Source organism: Hyaena hyaena, unplaced genomic scaffold (genome assembly GCF_003009895.1).
Source record: "Hyaena hyaena isolate Hyena2069 unplaced genomic scaffold, ASM300989v1 scaffold_748, whole genome shotgun sequence".
Lineage (NCBI taxonomy): Eukaryota > Metazoa > Chordata > Mammalia > Carnivora > Hyaenidae > Hyaena > Hyaena hyaena.
The window spans coordinates 872,445-896,735 of NW_024081382.1; the positions used below are offsets into that span (position 1 = coordinate 872,445).

Here is a 24,291-nt window from a genome sequence, read left to right on the forward strand (position 1 = left end):
TTGTTTACAGTGGCTTGTTTCCTTTCTCTTTTTCTTACCCATCTTTGCCCCCATCCCTCTCCACCGGCACTGGAAAGACATTGTTCGTCCCTGGGTGTAGTATTCAAATAGCTACTGCTGTAATTCTTTCCAGAAAGTTTCACCTATGTATACAACTATGAAAAAGGTATGATGGAAGCAGTTTCTTTGCCCCACTGCCAGCACCGTATGTTTACCTATTTGAAAAGTATTCGTTAGGTTCACTGGCAAAGGAAGAGAAGTATCTCATTTTAAATTTGAATTTTTTACTTATTAGGTAGAGCATATGTTAAGTGGCTTTATTTATTTATTCATTTATTTATTTATGTAAATTGTTAGGTCAGACCCTTTTGCCTGTATTCTCAGCCTGCTTGACTTGTTCTTACTGGTCTGATAGTATGAATGTTAATCCTTTGTCACATATGTTGCAAATATTTTCACCCAGTCGATTTCCTTTTAAATTTGTTATGGTAGTGGTGGGTTTTTGGTTTTGGTTTTGGTCTGTGGTTTTTTTTTTGTTTGTTTTGTTTTTCGTAACTACATTTGCCATTTTTTTCTGTATAATTTCAGAGTTTCTTGTGATGGTTAGACATTTCTCATTCTAGGATCGTAAGATTTTTCTTGTGTCTTTGCCAGCACTTATTTCTAATATTCAAATATTTAGCTTCCCTGCAAGTCTTCATTGCCCCCACTAGTTTGCTTTTGCTCACTGGTTCTCGATTTAGAAGTCAAAGAGTCTGGGAGAGATGGTTCATTCAACCCTTCATTTTGCAAATGACCAAGCTACACCTGGGCGATCTCCTCAAGGACACACCCCTTTGTTTTATGGCAGCACTGAAAAGAGAACCCCGTGTTCGTCGTAATCTTGTCCCCTGTTGGTTTCTAATCTGGGTGGCTGAGCACTGGGTCAGATGTACTCTGAGAGCACTTGAGTGCCGATTACTACCACCAGTGTGTTAGGCCCTGGGGATGCAGTTAGGAACAAAATGGACCTAGGGCCAGGCATTTTGGAATTTATAGTTTAAGCCAATAGGCAGATGATAAAGTGTAAACATGTACATAATTGTTTGGGATCAGAGTTGTGGAGGGAATGAAACCAGTGGGCAGTGAAGAATAATGGGGCCTTGGGTTGCTTCAGCCAGGGTGGTCAGAGAAAGCATCGAGGGGAAGTGGTGCATAAACTGAGATCTGAGATGAAAAGGAGCCAGGAGAGGGCTCAGGGAGAAGGTTCCAGGCTGAGAAAACAGCACAGACAAAAAGCACAAGGTGGGAAAGAACTTGGCACCCAGGCAGGCTGAAGGGGCTGCAGCTGGCCCAAGATAGGAGCAAGAATGAACAGTCTGACCATGAACGTGGCAGTTGTCAGATTGCTGGTTAACTTGACTGGCAGCCTTTCTGAATACTCTTCAGACAGACCCATTGACACTTGCTTTGTAAAAATCTGGACTGTTTGTTCCTCTCCAAAACCACACAGTCAGCTGGAAAAAACTGGTGATAAAGTCTTTATTTTTACATCGTTGTGTGAAATCTTATTTTGTGATGAAAACATCTTTGTCTGGGTCAGAACACATGTGGAGTTTCTGGAGCTACTGGTTATAATTAGAAGTAATAGTAAAAACAAATCCCCTTCAGATGGGACCTGTTTTAGATGGAAACAGAATGTGGTGAATAAATCTATTTATCCTACCTATCAAAATGAAATAAGAGAGAAAAAATCTACCACAGGTAAAACAGTAATAATGGAAAAATACCACTGTGTTTCTTGAGCACATGAATATTTTCCAGGGCATTAAAGTGTTCTCTTACTGATGTTTACATGGCGTCTGTGTGTATGTGGGTCTTGCACTCTTGTGTTGTTTATCATTTTGTGCCTGTGTTTACTTCCAAGTTTGGATTTTTTTTTTTTTAACCTTATAAAGACAGAGAACTGATCTTTTTCTTCATTTTATTCCTATTAAAAAAGTTGTCTTCTGGAGTGTAGGTAGTATTTTGTTAGTCTTTAATAAATTCATTAGACTCTCTTGTATTCAAAGACCCCTTGGAATTTTTTTTGGGGGGGTAAGCTTTTTACCTATTGATAAACAGAGAAACTCATTGATGTCTGGTACACTTCCCTTATATAAAGAACATATATTATGGGTATTACAGAGATAAGAGGGAAGTCAATTCTGTGTTACTTCTTGTAGGTGGAAAGAAGACTTCAGTTATGTGATTCACATTTAATTGGTAGTCCTTGAGGGATGCTGAACTCTTACCATTACCTTGTCCTATTAATGCACACTTTTCTGAAAGATGTAGTCTTCACTTACTAGTGAAGATTAGAAAGTGAAACTCCTTTCTGTTTCAGGTCCCAGGATGGCCATGTTGAGTAGGACATTGTCTGTGATTTCATGGAGCTGAGACACTGGTGTGGGCAATAGTCATGGAAACAGCATAATAGGATGCGATCAATGCTACGGAAGAGTTTTGTACAGCATATTTGGGGCCCAGAGAGGAGAGCAGTCAGTTTGGAAGAGTGTCAAGGAAGGAGGAGGTAACCACTTGTTCCCACAGGTGGTTGTGACAAAAGAGAACCCTTTGACGAATACTAAGAAAAAATGTTCCAGGTGGAGGCAGAATGTGTATGAAAGACTGAGACTCGAGGATGCATGGTTTGCTTCTTTGCCAGTTGTTGTGTCGTTGGTGGCTTGTTAGATGTGTGGTGGAGGACGTGGTAGGAGGGGACATGGGGGGCTGTGATGGGGCCATTTGTAAGGGGCCGTTCATGCATGTGGAGGAGCTTGGACTTGATTGATTCTCTTGGAAATGGAGAACCGTGCTGCTGCAGGATGGGGTCTGTACCCCTTCTGAGAAAGATCTCTTTGGAGAGTGTTGAGGAAGGATCGGGGAGAAAAATGGAAGGGAGGAGACCAGCTGGGGCTGTTGTGAGAGTCTCTGCAACAGACTGTGAAGCCTGAACTGGGAGATTTTATTAGGGGAGTAGAAAGAAGCCGATGAATCTCCGAAGCCTTTCTGCGGCTGTCCTGAGGGGCTGTCCCAACTCTGAGAGGCAGTGAGTGTGTGGTGGTGAAGTGTTCACTGTGTGGGAAGGCCTGACACATAGGTTTCTTTGCTCTTGACTCACGATGTCACCTTGTCAGTCCCCCAATCATCTGGAATCCCTGCTGTAAAGGGGAGGCAGTGGCCCTGTCTCTGCAGAGCTGGCATTTGAATGAGGGACAACGGAAGCCAACAAAACATCAAAAGCCTCAAACAAATCCAACAGAGTTGAGAGTTTCACTGTCCCTTTTTTTTTTTTTTTTTTGTAGCCAACAGCCTTACTCTTCATTGTTGTACCGAAAAATTCAGAACAGAAAAAATACCGGTGTTAGATTAAGATTGGTTATTAAATATTATGATTGCGTGACAGATCCAGGATAGTACTTGATTTACCTAATGTCTGTGTATGTATACTACACGTGTACATAAGCATTTCTTTAGTACTGTGTCCGCATAATGCTGCATTGTATTTCTTCGGTATCTGTATTTGATACGCTTAGAAGATTTCATTCAGTTGAGATTTTTATTTATTTTTTTTAAATGTTTTATTTATTTCTAGGAGAGAGAGAGAGAGAGACAGCGTGAGCAGGGGAGGGTCAGAGAGAGAGGGAGTCACAGACTGAAACAGGCTCCAGGCTCTGAGCTGGCAGTCAGCACAGGGCCCAACGCGGGGCTCGAACCCACGAACCGCGAGATCATGACCTAAGCGAAAGTCAGATGCTTAACCAACTAAGCCACCCAGGCGCCCCGAGATTTTTATTTTTTGCTGATAGAGATGTTGAACTCACTGGATCGGAATTATTTTCTGCCCATTCTCTATGTTTTTTTGATCCATCTTAACTTTATAAAAGTGTTCCAAGGTGTGCTGTTCCCGGGCCTTTGCCAGACCGGGCAGGGTCAGCCTTCACTTGAACCCTGGGGCCGTAGTCTGTCCTTCATACGTAAGTGCGGCAGAGCCAGCTCTGGTTCATATTTCCCACTCTTCCTTCAAGCAGCTTTCTGGGAACTGTTCTTTTCTATTGAACTGAAGGATTAGAAATCCTTGGAAGAGGATGTAATAGAATTGAGTAGTTTGCATTAATAGTTACTGCAACTAAACTATCTGTATAACACATTGTTAAAAGCACTTCTTTTCCTTTCATTGTAGTTCCCAAAGACCCCAAGCCCCAGTGGAGACGGGTAGCATGGAGTTACGATTGTACCTTGCTGGCCTACGCTGAAAGTACAGGAACCGTGAGGGTATTTGATCTCATGGGAAGCGAACTCTTTGTTATTGCCCCGGTATGTATGTAACAGGAAGCTGATTACATGAAAGGCAAAAAAAATATGTGAAGGTGCTTGAGTGAATGAGTGTGAAAGAGGGGAAATAGAAATATAAATGTAAGTTGTGAACTTAAGATGTTCATAATCTAGTAGGTAGATATCTGTACATGAAGTACTTCTTCTTTGTGTTTTGTAGTACAGTGTTCAGAGGTCATCCACCAGTATCAAAACACGATGGGAAGTAGGGCGCCTGGGGGGCTCGTTCGGTTGAATGTCCGACTCTTGATTTTGGCTCAGGTCATGATCTCATGGTATGTGGGTTCAAGCCTCGCATTGGGCTCTCTACTGACAGTGCGAAACCTGCTTGGGATTCTCTGTCTCCCTCCCTCTCTGCCCCTCTCCTGTTCATGTTATCTCCTCTCAAAAAAAAAAAAAAAAACCCAAAAAACCAAAAACTAAAACAAGAACAACAACCCCCCCCCCCGCCAAAAAAAAAAAGCCATGGTGGGAAGTAAATACTAAACAGAGGTATGGAAAGCTGTTGTGCAGTTCCAGTGGAGAGCAGTCAGTGGGCTGCTCCAGTAGGAAACAGCTTTCAGAGGAGCTGGGGTTTGTTATCCTAACGGAGTAGAAATTGAAAGGGAGAGTGAAGAAATTATGGTAGTAATAACTTGTATTTATGTAGTGCTGTATACTTTATTAATGGGTTTGATATATATTCTTTTTTTTTTTTTTACAAATAGTTTATTGTCAAATTAGTTTCCACATTATATATTCTTATTTAATATTCACAAGAACCCTTCAAGGAGATTGGCCAGATATTGTCTGCACTTTACAGTTTGGAAAGCTGAAATTGAGGTTGGGGTGGGTTCCAGACTGTTGCCATGGCAACCCAGCTCCTAAGTGCTTGTTTTAGGGACCCAGTGCTTTTCACTTTGTGTCCTTCCTTGGATGACCAGGATACGGAGACAGCACAACAGCTGCATCTCAGAATTGCCTGGGAAGCTTTATAAAGAAAAGAGAAACAAACAATTAACTCAATTTTCTAGGCTCAACCCACCGAAATTCTGATTTAATTTGATAGGAGTGGGTTCTGGGAATTAATATTGTTTATAAGTGTGTGTTTTTTTTTAAGTTTTTAAATGTTTATTTATTTTTGAGAGAGAGAGAGAGACAGAGACCGAGACAGAATGTGAGTGGGGGTAGGGAGAGGGTGAGAGGGTGAGGGAGACACAGAATCCGAAGCAGGCTCCTGGCTCTGAACTGTCAGCACAGAGCTTGACACTGGAATCCATTAACCGTGAGATCATGACCTGAGCTGAAGTTGGACGCTTAACTGGCTGAGCCACCCAGGTGCCTCTGTTTATAGGTTTTTCAGCTGATTCTAATGAGAAGCTAAGGATAAGAACTTATGATATAGAGAATGGTTTTTGTTTAGAAATAATGAATGGAAAAACTTGAAAAAATATATTAGGCTCCTATGATGGAAGTCCTGGGGAACCAAACTGGAAAGTTTGGATCACTGTTTTCTGGACCAGCACTATCTGATAGAAAACTAATGTGCACTATATATATGAACACACGTGTAATTTTAAATCTTCTAGTAGCTGCATTAAGAGTTAAAGAAAACAGGTGAAATTTATTTAACATTTAATCCTGTATATCATAAATGCTATTTCAGCATGTAATCAATGTAAAGAACATTAATGACTTGACTTTCCATACCAAGGCTTTAAAATTTCATGTTTATTTTTGTATTTATAGTGTGTCTAAATTAGGACTAGCCACATGTCCAGTATTCAGTAGCCACATGTGGTCACAGTCTTTGTGGCTCTAGACACTGAGGAGTCATTCCGGGTGATAAACTTTATTATGTGTGCTTCCTAAGGTGCACATGCCTTCAAATCCTTAGCAATATAGCCTGATATTTAGTTAATGGAAAAAGGTTGCCATTGAACCTGCCATTGAGTGTTTTAAGTGTCTTTTACTTGTTGATGGAGCAAATGGGAAGCAACTGAGGCTTTTTTCCTTAAGCGTTGGTTCCTGCAGGCAATGCAAATCAACATTTGGAAGGTGACTTCTGAATTCTGTATCTTGGAGTTCTTTGAAGTTGAATGCTGGCATTGCCTCCCCACCTCCAACAGAAGTACAGCGTGAACAGAAATTCTCTATTTCTCATCCAAAGAGAATTGTATACTTCTAGCCTTTGGTTGAGGGCTAGAGTTGGGTGTCTGGTTCTAGGCACTCTGATTTGCATAATTCTTTAGTATACAGATCAGTTCGGGGGCTGTCTTAATGTGCACCTGGCAGGGCCAATGTCTGGGACATCTTCCAACTGCGCACGTGTTAAGTTCTATCTGGTATCTTTTTAGTAACAATGTCCCCCCTTCTACAGGCATCTGGTTTGGCAGGTGATTTGAGCTATGCCATTGCTGGGTTGATATTTTTAGAATATAAAGCCAGCGCGCAGTGGTCTGCAGAACTGCTGGTCATCAATTACCGAGGAGAACTTAAAAGTTACCTTGTAAGGTAAAAATACACTATTTGGGAACTCCAGTTTGAAGTAATGTTTATTTCTCTGCCGCAGTATCAGATTTTTTTCTTTCAGTATTTTACTGTGAAAAATTGCAAATATAATAGGAAGGTTGAAACAACTGTATAGTGAATATTCATATACCTTCACTTAAATTCTTGAATTAGCATATTATTATATTTGCTGTATTGCATTTCTGTCCATCCCTGTATTTAGCCATTTAATCATTGTTCTTTTTTAATGAATTTCAGAGTTGGTACTTAAATATCCCCACATCGTGTCATTAATTAAAGTTCAATATTTGCTTATAGTTTTCTCTTTTGAAGTAAAATTTGTATGCAATGAAATACACAGATCTTAAGTGTACCAGCCAGTGGGTTATGACAGACAAATTCACTTATCCAATTCAAACCCCTGGTAAGATGCAGAACATTACCATCATGCTAGAAAGTTCCCTCATTTTCTTTCCCAGTGAATCTGTCTACACCCATCCTTAGAGCAACTGCTCGGGTTTTTTTGTTTTGTTTATTTTTGTTTTTTTTCTCATAGATAAGGTTTTCATGTTCTGGTAATTCACATTAATGGTGTCATAGTATTCATCCTCCATCTAAGACTTCCTTCATTTAGCATATTTTGAGATTTATTTGTGTTTTTTCATGTATTAGTAGTTTATTCCATTTTATTATAATACTAATGTATTTCACTGCATGAATATTTCATGTGTCGTAGTTTGATTTGTTACAACAAAGTACCATAAACTGGGTGACTTATCAACAACAGAAATTGCCTGCTGACATTTCCTGAGGGTGGAATTCTAGGTACCAGCACGGCTGGGCTCTGGTCCTTTGGCTTACGGACTGCTATTATCAGGTGGTGGAAGTAGAGGTAGCTGACCCTCTTGACCTCTTAGAAGGGCGGTAATTCCTTTGTGAGGGCATCATCCTCATGACCTAATTAATTCGCAAACATCCCATCTCCAAATGCCATCATATTGGCATTAGAGTTCAACATATGAACATTCTGGGAGGTGCAGCCATTCATTCAGTCCGTGGGTGGGAGGGGCCCACCAACATTCAGACCATAACAATGTTATTTGTGTATTCTCTCTTCTTTTGATGGAATTCTGATTTCCCGTATGGGGCTACTGTGAATAAAGCTGTTGTGACCACTCACATAAGTGTTTGTGGATCTACGTTGTCATTTCTCTTTGGTCACTGTCTTTGAGCAGAACTGCTGAGTCATAGGGTAGATATAGTTTATTTTTATAGGAAATTTCTAGATCTTTTTCCATAGTTTTTATATCCTTCATATTCCCACCAGTAATATCTGCATTCTGGTTGTTTTACATCCTCAGCTATATTTGGTGGTGTCTGTGTTTTAAGTGTAGACATTTCAGTGGGTAGTTTTTGGTCTCTCCCTATGCCTTACTGGTATTTATTTCTGATTTACCTTCTTAAATTTAGTGTTGGAACAAATCAGAGCTACCAAGAGAGCCATTGTTTCAGCTTCAGCAGTCATTACCCTCATGGAATCAACACAGCTATGTACCATCCTGGTCACAGGTAAGCAGCCATTTCTTCTCTTACTTGGTGGAGTATCAGGTAGATGTAGAGGTCTTGGCGCCATTTCAGAGAGGTGACACTGTTCATGGTGATCATTTTGGCTTTTTCGTTTCTTCCTCTCAGGCATAGTTCTCTTAAGTGTCTGTAATATGTATGTGTTCCTCTTGTGAGCATTTCTGTTCATCTGGAGAACAGCTCCGAGCCAGATGGGGCAAGGGGAATATTCACTGAGGAAGTCTTCCTTCCCTCTTCACTTTCTTAGGCTTGTTTTTCTCATCTGCGAAATGAGAAAATACCTAACTTTGAGCTCTCCAGCATGTTGAGAGAACTCCTCAAACAGTGGATGTGAAGTGGCCTCGAGTATGAGGCCTCAGTAGACATTCCTTCCTTCCTCCTCTCCTCCTCTGCAGGCTTGAGCTGCTGTGATTGTTGCATGGCTCGTTCCTACAGCTCTCGCCCCTTCTTCTTACATGACACTTCTCCATGTATTGGCCACCTACATTGAGGATTACTTGAAAATTGGACGTTTTCTACTTCCAGTGATTTCTCTCTTTTAATTTTGTTATTTGAGAATGAAAATTACATCTTTTTTTTTTTTTTTTTTTAAGTTAGCCAAGCAAACTTTTTGGTATTCTACATGGGAAGAATATCAAGTTGTAAATCAGGCAAATCTAGCTTGAATTCTGAATTTTGACACAGTCTGTATCTATTTGCAAGTCCTTAAACTCTCTGATCCTCTGTGTACTTAAGTCTTTTGGATGAAAAAGGTATGCATTTTTTGTATTTTATTCAGTCCTAGGTCTGACCTTTTGTGTTTTGAAATTTTATACTGCAGAGGAACTCACACCCATCAGAGTCCCCTTTGTGCTCTTCCCTGATCCCCTCCCCACTAGAGATAACCACTGTCCTGAATCTTGTGTCGATCATTCTTTTGCTTTCTTTATAGTTTTGCCACTTATTTATATTCAGTTTTGTTGTTTGATTTTATATAAATGGAATCATAAGGAAGACACACAAGTCTTGCTTTGAGATTCAGTTTTAATTTCTGGTAGGATATTTCATGTTATGGGGGGGCTCCTGGGTGGCTCATTCGGGTAAGCATCCAGCTCTCACTTTGGGCTCAGGTCATGATCTCATGTTTTTTTTTGGATCAAGCCCTGCGTTGGGCCCCACAGGGTCAGCATGGAGCCTGCTTGGGATTCTCTCTCTCTGGCCCTCCCCCTGCTTACGGGCTTGCTCTCTCAAAATAAAATAAACATCAACAACAAAAAGAATATTTCCTGTTTTGAATATATTGCAGCATAATTATTCATTCTCCTATAGATGAAAATTTGGTCAGAATGATTGTACATTCCCCCGACACAGAGGTGCGAGGATCTCTGTAAGATATACAAATAGATGTGGAATTGCTGAGTTGTTGAGGAAGTGCATCCTCAACCTTACTGGTAATGTAGACGTTTTGCAGAATGGTTCTGCAAGCATATGATGGTGTGTATGAAAGTTTCTATAGTTTCAGATTGTTTTATAGCACTCTCGATTCCAGACTTCTAAATATTTGCTGAGCTGGTATAAAATAATGTCTCATTGTGAGTTTTTTTTTTTTTTTTAAGTTTATTTATTTATTTTGAGAGAGAGTTTGCAAGCATGTGAGCAGGGAAGGGGTAGGGAGAGGGTCGGGGGAGAGAGAGAGAATCCCAAGCAAGCTCCATGTTGTCAGCGCAGAGCCCAACACACAGCTCAATCCCATGAACTATGAGATTATGACATGAGCTTAGATCAAGAGTTGGGACACTTAACTGACTCAGCCACCCAGGTGCCCCTTTCACTGTGGTTTTAGTTTTCATTTCCCTGATGAGGTTGGTCCCCCTTTCAGGTTATTGGCCATTCATTTTTTGTCATCTATGAAATGCTTTCCTATATAATTTCTTAATTTTCATTGCATATTTCATGTTGACATCCTTAGTGTGATCTAGATATTAATTTTGGATTATGTGCCTATTGAGTATCTTCTTCGAACATAATGGATTTTTAAAAATTCACCTTTTCTGAGTTATAGCTGCGTGTAGTTTCAGCTGTTAAACAATTTTAAAAAACTGATCTTTTCATCCAGTTTATTTCCAAAGATAACTACTTCGAGTTCTTTTATTTAGATGTTTTATTTGATATCTTTGGCTGTTGTCATACATAAAAATAACATGCTTATGTTGTTACTTCTTGATTTCTCAGCTTTACACCTTATCTATGAATGTCCCTTTATGGAAGATGAGTATATAGTTTTCTTTGGTCTGTCCATCGCAGACCTGGCATTCTCTTATCCTCCTATTAAATTGTGATGTTTGAAGGATGAATATTATGGTTAGATGCTGTCCACAGATGAGACCAGAACCTTCTGTAGTATTGTGCAATTGCCTTTCTGTCCTTAAATCGTCATTTATTCACTCATTCATTCAGTAGACATTTATTCATTTCCTGCTCTGTGCCACGTGCTATTATATACCTTGGTATGTTCCTTATGGAACTTACTTCCAGAGGGAGAGACAGACAACAAGCGATGGACATAATGTGTTTGAGGAACTGATACGTGCCATGGGAAAAAGAATGGGCAGTGGATGGAGGAAAGAGGCAGCAGCGGGGTGGGGGGTAGGGTGCGGGTTGTAATTTTAACTGGGGTTGACCCCCTACCCTCACTGAGAAAGCGACTTTTGCGTGAAGACCTGCGAGGGGTGAGAGTATTTAGTTATTTGACTGTCTGAGGGAAGAATGTTCTATGCAGAAGGAATAGCCAAAGCAAAATGAGTTGGGAGTGTACTGGCCATTTTCTAGAAACAGCAAGGAGGCCAGTTTGGTTGAAGCTGACTGAGTCGACTAATATACCGATATGAGAGCAACAAGGTGATTGCTAAATCGTGGAGGGGCTTTGTAGGCTCTAGCTAGCTGTCTGGTAACTTCTCACTTGTGTGTATTCTTGTACTGAATTTTTTTTGTTTGTTTGCCTTAACCCTAAACTCCTCCCCATTAGCGTAGACCCCCCTGTAGTACGTCATATTCTTTTTTTTTTTAATTTTTTTTTTTTAAATTTCTAGGAGAGAGAGAGAGACAGCGTGAGCAGGGGAGGGTCAGAGAGAGAGGGAGATACAGACTCTGAAATAGGCTCCAGGCTCTGAGCTGGCAGTCAGCACAGAGCCCGACGCAGGGCTTGAACCCACAAACCGCGAAATCATGACCTAAGCGAAAGTCGGATGCTCAACCGACTAAGCCACCCAGGCGCCCCAATAGTACGTCATATTCTGTAGGTATTGTCTTCTTGAAGTCTTTCTCAGGACTCTGACCTGCTCTGATTTGGGTTTGCAGCTTCAGTTAAGAATTTCACTTCATCATCATGCTGAGGATTGCTTTCACTTTTTCTTTTCTTTTCTTTTTTTTTTTGGTGGTGTCACCTGGATCCTATGGTTTTTTCTTTTTTGGCTTATTTCACTGTTTTGGTGAATCTCTGTAATCCTCTGAGGAAGAGTACATGGGAAGTGTATATTTTTTTTTGAGGCCTTGCCTGTCTAAAATGACTTTTATTCTATCTTCATGCTTCATTGATAATGTGGCTGGGTACAGTTGTCGGCTGGAAGTAATTTTCCTTTCAGAATTTTGAAGATATTGCTCCATTGCTGTCGAGCTTCTGGTGCTGCCCTTGAGAATTCTTATGTACTTTTTTCTCTATTTTTTTTTTGACGTTCTTCCCTCTGGAAACTCAGATTCTTTTTTATTTCCCCATAGTGTTCTGAAGCTTGACCATGTTATGTCTTAGAGTAGCTTTTTGTTATAGCCACAGTGTTGACCCTTCAGTTTGAATACTCACTTTTAGGAAATTTCTCTGACTTATTTCTTTGATTATTTCTTCCCGTGTTTTCTCTTTTTCTCTCTGGAATGTCCGTTCTCTAGATGTTGAGTCCCCTTTATTCTCACTCTTTCCCCCCACCCTTTATTTTTTGTTGAAAAAAAGAAGAGGTTGTTTTAATTCTTTCCATATAAATATAGACACTAGTGAAGAAAGTAGTTTGAAGCACTTTTGAGATCTGTTGCTCCCATATGATATGTATGATACATATGATATCCCATTTAGAAAGAAAATTCTGCGTTCAGGTTAATTTTTTCTGATATATCTTCTATTTTTTTCCTTTTTATTGGTTCCATGTCTCCTCTTTTTTTTTTTTAAATGTTTATTTTTGAGAGAGAGAGAGAGGAGAGAGAGAGGGAGAACAAGTGGGGGAGGGTCAGAGAGAGAGGGAGACACAGAGCCGAAGCAGCTCCAGGCTCTGAGCTGTCAGCACCAAGCCCAACACGGGGCTTGAACTCATGAACCGTGAGATCATGACCTCAACTGAAGTTGGAGACTTAACTGGCTGAGCCACACAGGTGCCCCATGTGCCTCCTTTTTAAATTAGGCATTAGGTTTTTTGCTTCAGTTGTTGTCATTCTCCTTTCTAGAAGTTTTCTGTAGTTATTTTATGATTCTCTCTTAAGGGAAGAAAGGAATTGATATGAGTATTAAGTGAGTCACCAGTTATTTTGAGGGTTAGATACATAGTAGGTACTCAGGAAATGATAGTGGTGAATAGATATAATACTATTAATTACTTCCTCTTGGTTTGTGTGGCTCTTGCCTTAAAGAGTCAGTTTGGTATATGCTTAAGAAATTGAACATCAGTTGCAAGTCTAGTTAGTAAAAAATTTAAAAAATTGTTTATTTAGCATATTGTTTTCCAGGCTGAAATAATAGACTTTTATTTTGGATACAGTTGAGTGATCACACGCATAGTTAGAAGTCTTTACATTTCTATAAAATTGAATATAATTGTATATGCTGCAAGTTACTGCCATTTTCTTAAAGCATTCCTTTTGATTATAAAATAAACACATTACAAGAATTAGAAAATTGTGTTTTTATTTTATTCTTGTCAACTTATATGAAGTGGGGCCTTTTAATGTTCCTTTTTATAGTTGAGAATACTGTGTTTTCCTTGCATAGCTTCATATTAAGCCTTGAATTTAAATTTTGCTGCTAGAAAGGGGGTAGCACGTGTTTTACTTGTACACGCTCAGCTCTCCGTTGTGAATTTTGCCAAGCCAGACAGTGTGCGCATTATACCCTTGACGCTCCTCTGGCTGGTTTGGTTTCTGTTGAGGGTGACCTTTTGTTTATGTTTGCATCTTCTCTGATACAGTATTTTATTATGTTCAAGCCAGGTTTTGCTGTTTTGCTCTTTTAAGGCCTTTTTTGTTTGTTTTATTCAACTTGATTTCATTATTTTAAAGTGTAGGTATTAATACCTTTCTTGGTACTTATACACATTTAAAAAACTACCTTTCTTAGCACATATATACATTTATAAAAATTTAATCTGTCATCCATTACAAGCGCACTCTGTTAGAAGAATTATCTGTATTATAAAGATTGATGAAGTAGAAAGTCTGTTTTATTGTTGGCCCGCTTTCCTTTGCTCTTATTTATTGTGACTTGCTTGTATGCGACACACTCTGTCAGGTGTTGTGGAAGATGTGAGGATGGACAGTCCTGACCTCAAGGTCTTGAGGGAAATGATACACGTATCTGTTACTTCTATATATGTGCATATATTTCTCATGTCTAACACACATTTTCTCTATTGAAATGTGTATACAAATAGTATGTGTGTATATATTATACGTGCATGTGTGTGTACTGGAATGTAAGCTAGAAGTATGAAAGTGCCCTTAAAGAGGTGCAGGGAAGGTGGTGTGGGGATCCAGATGAAGGAGACACTTCCTGATCCTTCAAGGAAGGACCATGGCAGGCTGCACTTGCAGTTGCTTTGGAGAACGGATACAATCTGGGTATGGTGGATATTCCAGAGTAGGTGCCGGCGTGAACAGTGAGGGAACGGGTACGATCCGGGCATGGTGGATATTCCAGAGTAGGTGCCAGCGTGAACAGTGAGGGAACAGGTACGATCCGGGCATGGTGGATATTCCAGAGTGGGTGCCGGTGTGAACAGTGAGGGAACAGGTACGATCCGGGCATGGTGGATATTCCAGAGTGGGTGCCGGTGTGAACAGTGAGGGAACGCGTACGATCCGGGATGGTGGATATTCCAGAGTGGGTGCTGGTGTGAACAGTGAGGGAACGCGTATGATTTGGGCATGGTGGTTATTCCAGAGTGGGTGCTGGAGTGAACAGTGACCAGAGGAAGGAAGCCACAGTGTGTCTGGGGAAATGGCAGGGGGTGTGTTTTGGTTGACACTGTAGGGCGTGTGTGGCAGGGCAAGAGCAGTGATGGTCACCATGGGAGATGGGGCCTTGGGAAGGCAAGTTGAGGGTCAGATAATTGGGAGCTTGGGTGGCAGCTTGTTCTCTAGGGACCTCAGATTTTTGAGAACAAAAATATGGTCACCTATGTCGGAGGAATGTTGGTTCGGTTGGCAGATCTGGAGGCTGGGTGACGCTGGGCTGAGAATGTTCCAGTTCAGGCCATAGGCAGTGAGGGCCTATTTGTTTTCTTACATGGACTTGCTGTTCTGTGTTTGTGCTACATTTTGGGCACCTCTTATGTATACGTCACATTTTATTTTTCTTTCTATTTTGGTGAATGAATCCTATATCACCACTTAGAATGTTAGATAGCTGAAGGCAAAGAATGTGTAGTATACATGTTTCTAGAAGCCCTCATATCTAGTATCAGATTCTGTTTTGCTGAATGATACCTTTTTCTCTGTGGGTTTCTTAGATAAGTAATTTAATTGCCCGAGTGGAAAAGGAAAATTAAGTTTGTTTTGATCTCTTCTTTTTTCTTCTATTTTGTGTTCTTATTCATCCCTAACATTTCTATTTTATTTTCCTTGTCCCTTTCAAAAGAAGTGTATTTTGTATCTTAATCCTTTCCTGTTTTGTTGGTTTTGCTTAGTTTATTTCCTTATGGTCAGCTCCACTGTCTTGATTTATTATAAAGGTCAATATTTGATTTCTTTTTTCCCAGCAGCATTTCAGGAGGGTGAGTGGGGTTCTCTTGGCACCATCGGTTTGAAATTATCATGTACTAAATAGTACATGATAACAAGTTGTCAAAAGTCAGTTTCCTTTTATGACTCTTAAGGTTTTCACTTTCTAGCCCAGGATCTAAGCAAATTGAACCTTCAATTTTGGGTGGGGGGGGCAGTCTCTTTAAAAATTTTAGAAATTTAAATATGTTAACCCACAGAAGGAAGACCTATTCTTGGTTCTGCAATCATATACAATTCTTGGCAGCAGTCAAGTTGGAGATGGATGACTGCATTAAGATTTCTGAATAAAAATTGTTATAAAGCGAGGGGTATGTTACATGTAAATGCCCTGTTGTGCCTGACAAAAATATTGCTCGGTTGTTTATTTTTTCCATTATGCAGTCTTTTTTTTAAATGAAAGAAGCTGAAATATTCATCACATTTTTATTTATTTTTGGTTACTCTAGTAATGTGAGCCTGTGATATTTATCATCTACAAGGATTTTATAAATGTGAAATAAATCAGCCAGAGTGGAGTTGGAATAAATTGGTAATGTACAAACTCAAGGTTTTATGAAATTCATTGTTTTGCCTGATGCTGCTAGCACTGTTGGAGAAGAGGAATCGAGGTGGTAAATTGGGTAATAAGAAACAAAAATTAATTGAGCATCTTCAGGTTAGCTGTATGGATTTGCTGATTTTGACCATTTTCATCTTTACATGTCCTCGCTGCCTAATGAACGTATTTTATCCACCTCCCTCCCCCCACTTACTGCTCCTGCTCCCCTTCTACGCCCACCCTGATACCTCTCTGCCTTTCATGCCTGTTTTTAGTGTTTGTTAATTTTGGCTTACCTGGCACCGTGATTACAGCTAAGAGGACTTTCTTACCTCCTCTGCAGTCGCTTTGAATGCTATTCTCAGTGGTGGAGATTCACATGCAGTGTTTCCCCTCTGGCCGGGTCCAGTCTTTTGGGAGTCCTATTCCCAAATAAGGGTGCTCAGTGTTAGCAGAGTTCAAATTCAAGACTTTATCTATTTTTAAATGACACCGCTTTAGACAGCATATAGCTTTTTTTTTAAGGTTTTGTTTCTATTTTTTTAAATTTTTTTAATGTTTTATTTATTTCTAGGAGAGGGAGAGAGAGACAGCGTGAGCAGGGGAGGGTCAGAGAGTGAGGGAGTCACAGACTGAAACAGGCTCCAGGCTCTGAGCCCAGTCAGCTGACTGAGCTCCAGTCAGCACAGAGCCCGACGCGGGGCTTGAACCCACGAACCACGAGATCATGACCTAAGCGAAAGCCGGACGCTTAACCGACTAAGGCACCCAGGTGTCCCTAAGGTTTTGTTTCTAACTTCACTGGAAATTCCTATAAGCAAAATCTGATGTATTTGATTTTTTTTCAGATTTGAACTCTGAATGTTCAAAAATTCCTTGATAACTACACAGACTGTTTGACTATAACTTCTTCTAGACTCTAATTTACATCGCAAAAGTGACAAAAAGTAGAGAATATGCCTTCTTTCTCAGACCCCTCAGAGAAGCCACCCATGCCTCAAATCCTTGATGACTCTTTGATACCGACTTTGTGTGTAATTCAGTGATTTCTTTAGTAAATGCACATAATTGTGCAATCACTAGTATAGTCAGTTGTAGGGTATTTCCATTACCCCTAACTCTTTCTCCTCCTGGCAAGTTTCAGGGAATGTAAATCACACCTCAGTAAACCTGGAATAAAGGATGAATAAGAAAGAAAAGATCTTTTAAACAGGACTTCATTTGAACCTTTTTTATATTAGGAAAGATATTCAGGTTTATGGTAAGAAAGACCCTCCTCCTGCCTGTGGAGAACCAAAACTAATAATATGTGTCACTGGGTGCAGAGGAAGAATCCAAGCATTTGGATGATCATAACATTTTTTTCCTCTTAATCAACTATTTTAGGGCAAATAGAGTTTGTATAGAAGGAACTTGAAACAGTGTTTACAGGAAATAATAAGCTATGGTTGTCTTAAAGTAGGTTACAATCAGATTATAAGGACTCCGATTGAAGAGTTGTTAGGTAATTGATGCACTGATTGGAGCCGCTGCTCTGCTGAGGCAGGCTCAGAGGTGGAATAGGGCACAGTCTGTAGAAAGCTGTTCATTTCAGGGTAGACTAAGGGACACCTCTAAGTAATGACATGTTGAAGTGTTAGAGGGCTGTGCCTTATCCATATTGATTTGGTAATTTCACGTGGGTTTCTGATTTCCCCTAAACAAAGCCTTCACTGTTTTAAATACATGAGCCCTTTATACCCATGGGATAAAGGCAGTAGTCCAAAGGGGGGAAATAAAGGCTAGTACTTAGTGGGGAAATAAAAAATTAAAAAAATTTTGTTGTGTGATGAGTGCTCAGGTGACAGAATGAGAACTTCACTGGCACAAAATGGAAGGAAAAGAGTCTTGGGCATGGATTGGGAAGGGGCTCACCAGAGTACACAGAAGGGCCAGTCTCTTCTTAATATATCACCTGTGTCTGGGAAGTAGCACTGGGGCCTATAAAGCTTTAAATTTGATCTTGTGAAGAGGGTAGTGTTGAGAGTTCCTTACCTTAAAGGTTTATCTAAGAGCTTAGGCAAATTTTATTCTCCTACTAGGAGGTATAAGTTCTATTTAGAACTATGAGATGCATTCGGAAGTCAGCGAGTGGATTTTCACAGCCATTACATTGCTGTAACATTGCCCATCTTTCTGGTTCATAAGGTGATATATATTCTGTGAGAATCAGGGCATTGATAAGTGAAAAGATACACTGGGGCACCTGGGTGGGGCTCCGTCGGTGAAGTGTCTGACTCTTGGTTTCACCTCAGGTCATGATCTCACGGTTTGGTGGATTCAGGCCCCATGTCATGCTCTGTGCTGATGGTGTGGAACCTGCGTAGGATTCTCTCTCGCTCTCTTTGCCCCTTCCCCACTCATGCTGTCTCTGTCTCAAATAAACTTAAAAAAAAAAAAAAAAAAAAGATACGCTATATTGACAGCTGGAGGACCAGTTAGGTATAAATTGCATTAAGAATTTTTCTTAAACCCTAACTAGATAAGATTGATAACTTCATGAAGGATTGCTTCTGGAAAAGAATACTGTAGTTATGATCATTGCTGATTGTCTCCCACTGAAGGGAGATCGTACACTTGGCCTGTGATAATGTAAGGGCTATTGGCATTTGAGAGATTAATTGTGCAGCCTTGTACCTGAGAAGTATGGATGTCAGTAATCGAGTTGACCTCATATTAAGGATTTTTTCATTTTGCCTCTCAATTTCTCATTTCTCCAGCATGAGAAAATTCTCCTTTCTCTAAGTTCAGGTCATTTTTTTGCAGAGAATGAAAGGTGCTATTGTCTGTAGAGAAAGCAGCGTTGTTTTATAGAGGTGAAAGCTTTTGGATGTGAATAAGGGACTTCTGAGCTTGACAGACTAAATTTTTTGGCTTTACAGGCATTTATTTGTCTTTGGAGAGACAGGGAAGTGGGGTGCCTTGGCCACATCCTGTGATCTGTTTTCATCAGAATATGTTACAGATACGTAGTCATGTGTGACTCCAGCAATATCTTGGTCCTTGGGAGCTTTCAGCTGGCTGTCTTTTTTTTTTTTTTTTTAAATGTTTATTTTATTTTTTTTATTTTTTTTATTTATTTATTTTTTTCCTAATGTTTTTTATTTATTTCTAGGAGAGAGAGAGAGACAGCGTGAGCAGGGGAGGGTCAGACAGAGAGGGAGTCACAGACTGAAACAGGCTCCAGGCTCTGAGCTGGCAGCCAGCACAGAGCCCGATGCGGGGCCCGAACCCACGAACCGCGAGATCACGACCCAAGAGAAAGTCGGACGCTCAACCGACTAAGCCACCCAGGCGCCCCTAAATGTTTATTTTATTTTTGAGCGAGAGAGAGAATAAGAGAGCGAGCAGAGGAGGGGCAGAGAGAGAGAGAGAATCCCAAGCAGGCTTTGCACCACCAGTGCAGATCCCAGTTTGAGGCTCAATCCCACGAACTGCGAGATCATGACCTGAGACAAAATGAAGAGTTAGACACTTAACCAAATGAGCCACCCCGAGCTGACTGTCTTTCAAGTCGAAGACTTCTATGTTTGGAGATTCTTTGATAGGAGGGGCTCATCCCTTTTATGTTACAGCCTGGGTGGCTCAGTCGGTTAAGTGTCTACCTTCGGCTCAGGTCATGATCTCCCGTTTGTGAGCTCGAGCCCCGCATCTGGCTCTTTGTGGACAACTCAGAGTCTAGAGCCTGCTTCAGATTCTGTGTCTCCCTGTCTCTCTCTGCCCCTCCCCTACTTGTGCTCTGGCTCTCTCTCTTTCTTTCTCAAAATTAAATAAACAATAAAAACAATTTATGTTACAGTTATTTATAAATAGGCCTTTGAAGACCTTTATAAGTTTTTTACTCTGTTCAGCTGACAAATCAATCAACTGATTCCCCTTTTCTCTCTCTCATCTCTTGCTTTCAGAGTGTTTTGGTTGTAGTTTAACTTGATATGATAACTTTATATGTTTATGAATGTCATTAAAATCTTGGGGAAGATATTTTGTACCGCAGTTATAAGGACTACTCTACAGTCCCTCTGCAAAGATTTGTGGGAATGCAGTTTAAATAAAAAAGTAACTTGGGCCTGATTGAATTTTTGCTTCTACTTGGAGCTATGGTAGCTGTTGTGCATTCCTTTTTGGAGGGGAGAGCTAAAAGAAGACTCTTGAGTTACCTTTAGCTTTTTTTATAGGAATGAAGGAGTGATGTTTAATTATGTCTTAAGGACAAATTGAAAATTGAAAATATATAGTGCTTATACTAATGCACTGGAACGTAAATTCTGTGAGGGCAGGAACTTTATCTGTGTTATTTGTAGCTGTTTTTTTCCAGAGTATAGAATGCGGCCTGGTGCATAGGGTGCTCAATAAGTATTTGTTGAGTAAATGAATGAAAGCCTGAGAATGGAAGAATTAAAATGTAAGAGCTCAGGTTAAACAACTACATGAATGGAAGACCTGAAACAGGTTTTTGCAAACCTTTTTTTAGGTGAAATCACAGCCCCATTACCCCATGGGACTGTAAACTCCTACAGGGCAGGAGAAATTTGGTTTCCTTATATAACATTTCTTACACTGCTAGCACAGTACCTTGAAAAATTAAGGCACTTCCTGAATTGAACTAAACCTGAAGCTGTTAAGGTTATAATCGAAACATTTTAGCATCCTTATTGACTACCAGATATTTATTGAATTTCAATCTTTACAGTCCAGTCAGATGGTTTGATAACTGTCGATGGAGAAAACAAAGCTCTGCAAGGTTGAGAGGGCCTCCTAAGATGAGATGGCTGTGCGTGGTAAGCTCAGATCTCCCGATGCTCACGCTCAGTAAGCTTTTCTCTGAACCAGAGTCTGGAACACTATGGGCTATGGGCCAAATCCGACCTGCTTTTGGGTAGCTTATAACCAAGAATGGATTTTACATTTTAAAAAATGTTTGGGAAAAAAAACCCAAAAGAATATTCCATGACCCATGAAAATTATATGAAGTTCAAATTTCAGTGTCCACAAATAAAATTTTATTAGAACTTTGTAATGCTTTTTTTTTTTTTTTTTTTTAAACATACTCTCTGTGCTTTTTTGTACTATGATAGAGTAGTTGTGAAGGAGACCATTTATGGTCCACAGCACATAACATACGTGCTCTCTGGCTTTTTATAGAAAGTGTTGGCTGACCTCTGTTCTATGCCACCTGACCGTCTCTCTCAGTATGGGTTCAGTTCTGCTTGGAAGACATAGAGTTTGGAACTTTTTAGATTTCCTTATACCTCTTGAATTATAAATCGTATTTTAAGGAGTTTATAACCAGGTGCTGCTAAATTTTAAATATATTAAATGCCTAATTATCAAATTGCTAGGAAAAAGGAATGATTTTTTTATTCCTAAACTAACCAGTCTTTTATAGTGTTTTTGCCTTCCAAGAAAAATTCTGTTTTGCCTTTAAAAACGAACCATTCATTAAAATCAGTTTTCCGTGATCATCCTTAAGTGCACTGACTCAGTAGTGCCATGCTTCATGATTTGATTTCTAGTGAACTGTGTCCTCCAGAGCTCCGAGTATAGGCTCAAGCATGATCTAAAGCTGCGTTCTTAACGTGTGGTCTCTGTACCAGCAGCATTGGGATCAGATTGTTATGTGCTCAGATTCTGGGACTCCATCCTATGCCAACTGAACTAGACCTATGGAGGTGTGCTCCAGCAGTCTGTGTTTATAAGCACCTTAGGCAATTGTGACGCATACGAATGTTTGAAAACCACTGCTGTGAATGAGTTACGATTATGTGGGTTTTCTTCCAATAAGCTCTTAATCTAATAAATAGAGATAAGCAGAATCTTAAAATTTTGAGGTAGTAAGGTTTTTGAGATGAAGAACGTGTAAGGTATACTAAAAATGACTTAAAAGGGGGTAAAATTCTCCATTATCCAAGAGAGGAGTGACTTCTAGCTGTGAAGCAGTAGGTAACAGTTTTTGAGCCCTTATTTTGACAGGCATGATCTTCGGCACTTTTAAATTTTGAGACATGTAGTGTTTTTCTTCTTTCTCCCCTTTCTGTGGGTTGTGTGCCACAAGCCCACCGGTCATTGGACGGAGCATATACAGGTGTCTCTCCTGTTTCAAACTTCCTTACTCAGCTTTTAAGAAGTTTTCAGCCACTAGATGGCAGATTCTTTCAACAATTATTAGATTGAAGAACCTTCTTAATAAACCCTTTATAATTCTTTTTAGAAATAATTTGTAGTGTCACATTGAGCTCTCCCCGCTCATAGTGTCACGTGGTGTGATGCTTAGGGACACTCATTCTGTCCCCAGCTGCCTTTCTTTGGATGGCCTTGACCACCCCCATGTTACTGCCCCTTGTTCTGCTCTGGCCGCCGCCTTGACTCCTGCTCGCTTAATTCACCTCCTCTTGTGGTTTTGGCTCCATCTGTCACAGTTTATTTTTGTTGTCTGATACCTATGTTCCTGCTCTGAGTTTTAGACTCTTAGAATGTCAGAGCTGGAGAAGAGGACCATCTGTCATTTGGTTCAGCCCCTTCATTTCTCAGGTGGGAGAGCTCAAGCCTGGGGACGTTAAGCCAAGAACAAGGACTGCGTCTTATTTATCTCTGTTCCCTGTAGCGCTCCACACATCGTGCACAGATAGATGTGTCTTAAGTGGAACAGTTGTGGTAAATGCCGTGAAGGATGCAGATGCAGTCTCTGTGTCTAAGTGGCTCCCAGTTTGCTAATGGAGGCACGACTTAAATAACTGTTCTGGTAGAGAAGGGGGAAGGTGATACGTGCTCAGGACAAACGACTTTGTAGTGGTCAGGACCCGTTTGAACTTTCTCTCCCCCCTCCTGCTTCCCTTTTATAGTCTAGAAGCACGCACTGCATTTATTGCACTCCAAACACCGTTTCACAAACCAACTCTGCTCTTTGACATCAGAGTCCCAGGGTTTAGCATGTTCTTTACTTGGTCCCTTTATTTGGGAAATTGTTTAAAAGATAAAATTTTCGCTGTGAAGCCTTCCTTGGCCCCTTCCTCCATGCACTTGGTCTGTCCTATTGGCTCTGTTTGTACCTAACTCCGAGGGCCTGGGATAGGTCCTGTGCGGTGAGGGTTGTGTTGACTTGTCCTTCCCCCCCGGAGTGGGCCCCGCTCCTTTTCGTTCCCGCGTATCAGGGTATCCCCAAGACCATGTGAGGAAAGCAAGGTGGGGACAGAGAGCGCGCCCCTGAGAGCCACACCACGCTCGAGGCTGGTGACCTGGGAGATCACGTAACACTACAAATGGATTCCGAGAAGAATTATAAATGGTTTGTCATGAAGCTTCTTCAGCTGCTTGCCATATTCCGCATTGCTTAGCACATAATTTGCATTTAGTAAATATTGATGAGATTTCTTAACATCACATAGTTTCTTTGTTGCAGAGATACTGGAATCTGATGCCTGATTCCCAGACCTATGATTTTCCTATTTTCCACAAAATTTGGAGGTTGAAGATTATTGGGAAGGTCTCTCACTCTCTCCTTTTTGTCAAGAAGTACGGTTTTAATTCCCACACATCGTGTGTTTTAGTCTAGAGAACTTAATTTGTGCTATAGAAAATCTGTTTTGCTTTATATTTTCATAGAAAAACTTTTTAAAACAATTACTTCAAAGTATGATTCTGAAGGTAAGCACTTAAGAAGAGTCAAATGCCCTGTATATTTTAAGGATCTATTGTGGGGGGAGGAATTTACTGGAACAGAACAACATTAATGCTGTACATTATTTTCTACAGTATTGTCTGTATGCAGGCTGGCTTTCTGCAAAAATCTAACCATCCTTTCAGCAGTAAATCACAGAATGGTTAAGCTATAACCGTTAATGTATGAAAACCTCTAAATGCCACAAAGTAAATGATACGATGAATTTATTTTCAGCATTTGACTAGACTTGTGGGTGGGTGTTATGTGCTAAAGCCAGTTTACTGCATTTTCTCTCCTGGACTTCACTAACTGGCAAGATTTATGTACATGATTTGGGATACTGTATTTTGATGTTCTTCTTTTTAAGTTAAAGAGAAAAGTACGGAGAATGATGTCATGAATACCCAAGTATCTACTACTCAGAATTAACAAATACCAATGTTTTCTTTTTTACTTAAGGGGTGTGTGTGTGTCCATGTACATACACATACGTGAATAAGAGAGATAGTAGTACAAACAGAATTCCCTAAATTCCCATCTTCCATTCCTTTGTCTCCTCAGCCCTTTCTGGAGGTAGCTACTCTCTAGATTTTTGTGCGTGCCCTTTTTTAAG

At 40.3% G+C, this 24,291-nt stretch overlaps 1 protein-coding gene across 1 annotated transcript in view; it reads left to right on the top strand.

The window, feature by feature from the left end:
- The window catches only part of NBAS (NBAS subunit of NRZ tethering complex), a 93,983-nt gene that overhangs the window by 18,662 nt on the left and 51,030 nt on the right, over positions 1–24,291 (top strand). The window contains exons 7-9 of the mRNA XM_039218316.1: positions 4,205–4,338; positions 6,716–6,849; positions 8,317–8,415. Coding sequence (XP_039074247.1) covers positions 4,205–4,338; positions 6,716–6,849; positions 8,317–8,415 — 367 coding nt within the window. The remainder of the gene's footprint in view (positions 1–4,204; positions 4,339–6,715; positions 6,850–8,316; positions 8,416–24,291) is intronic.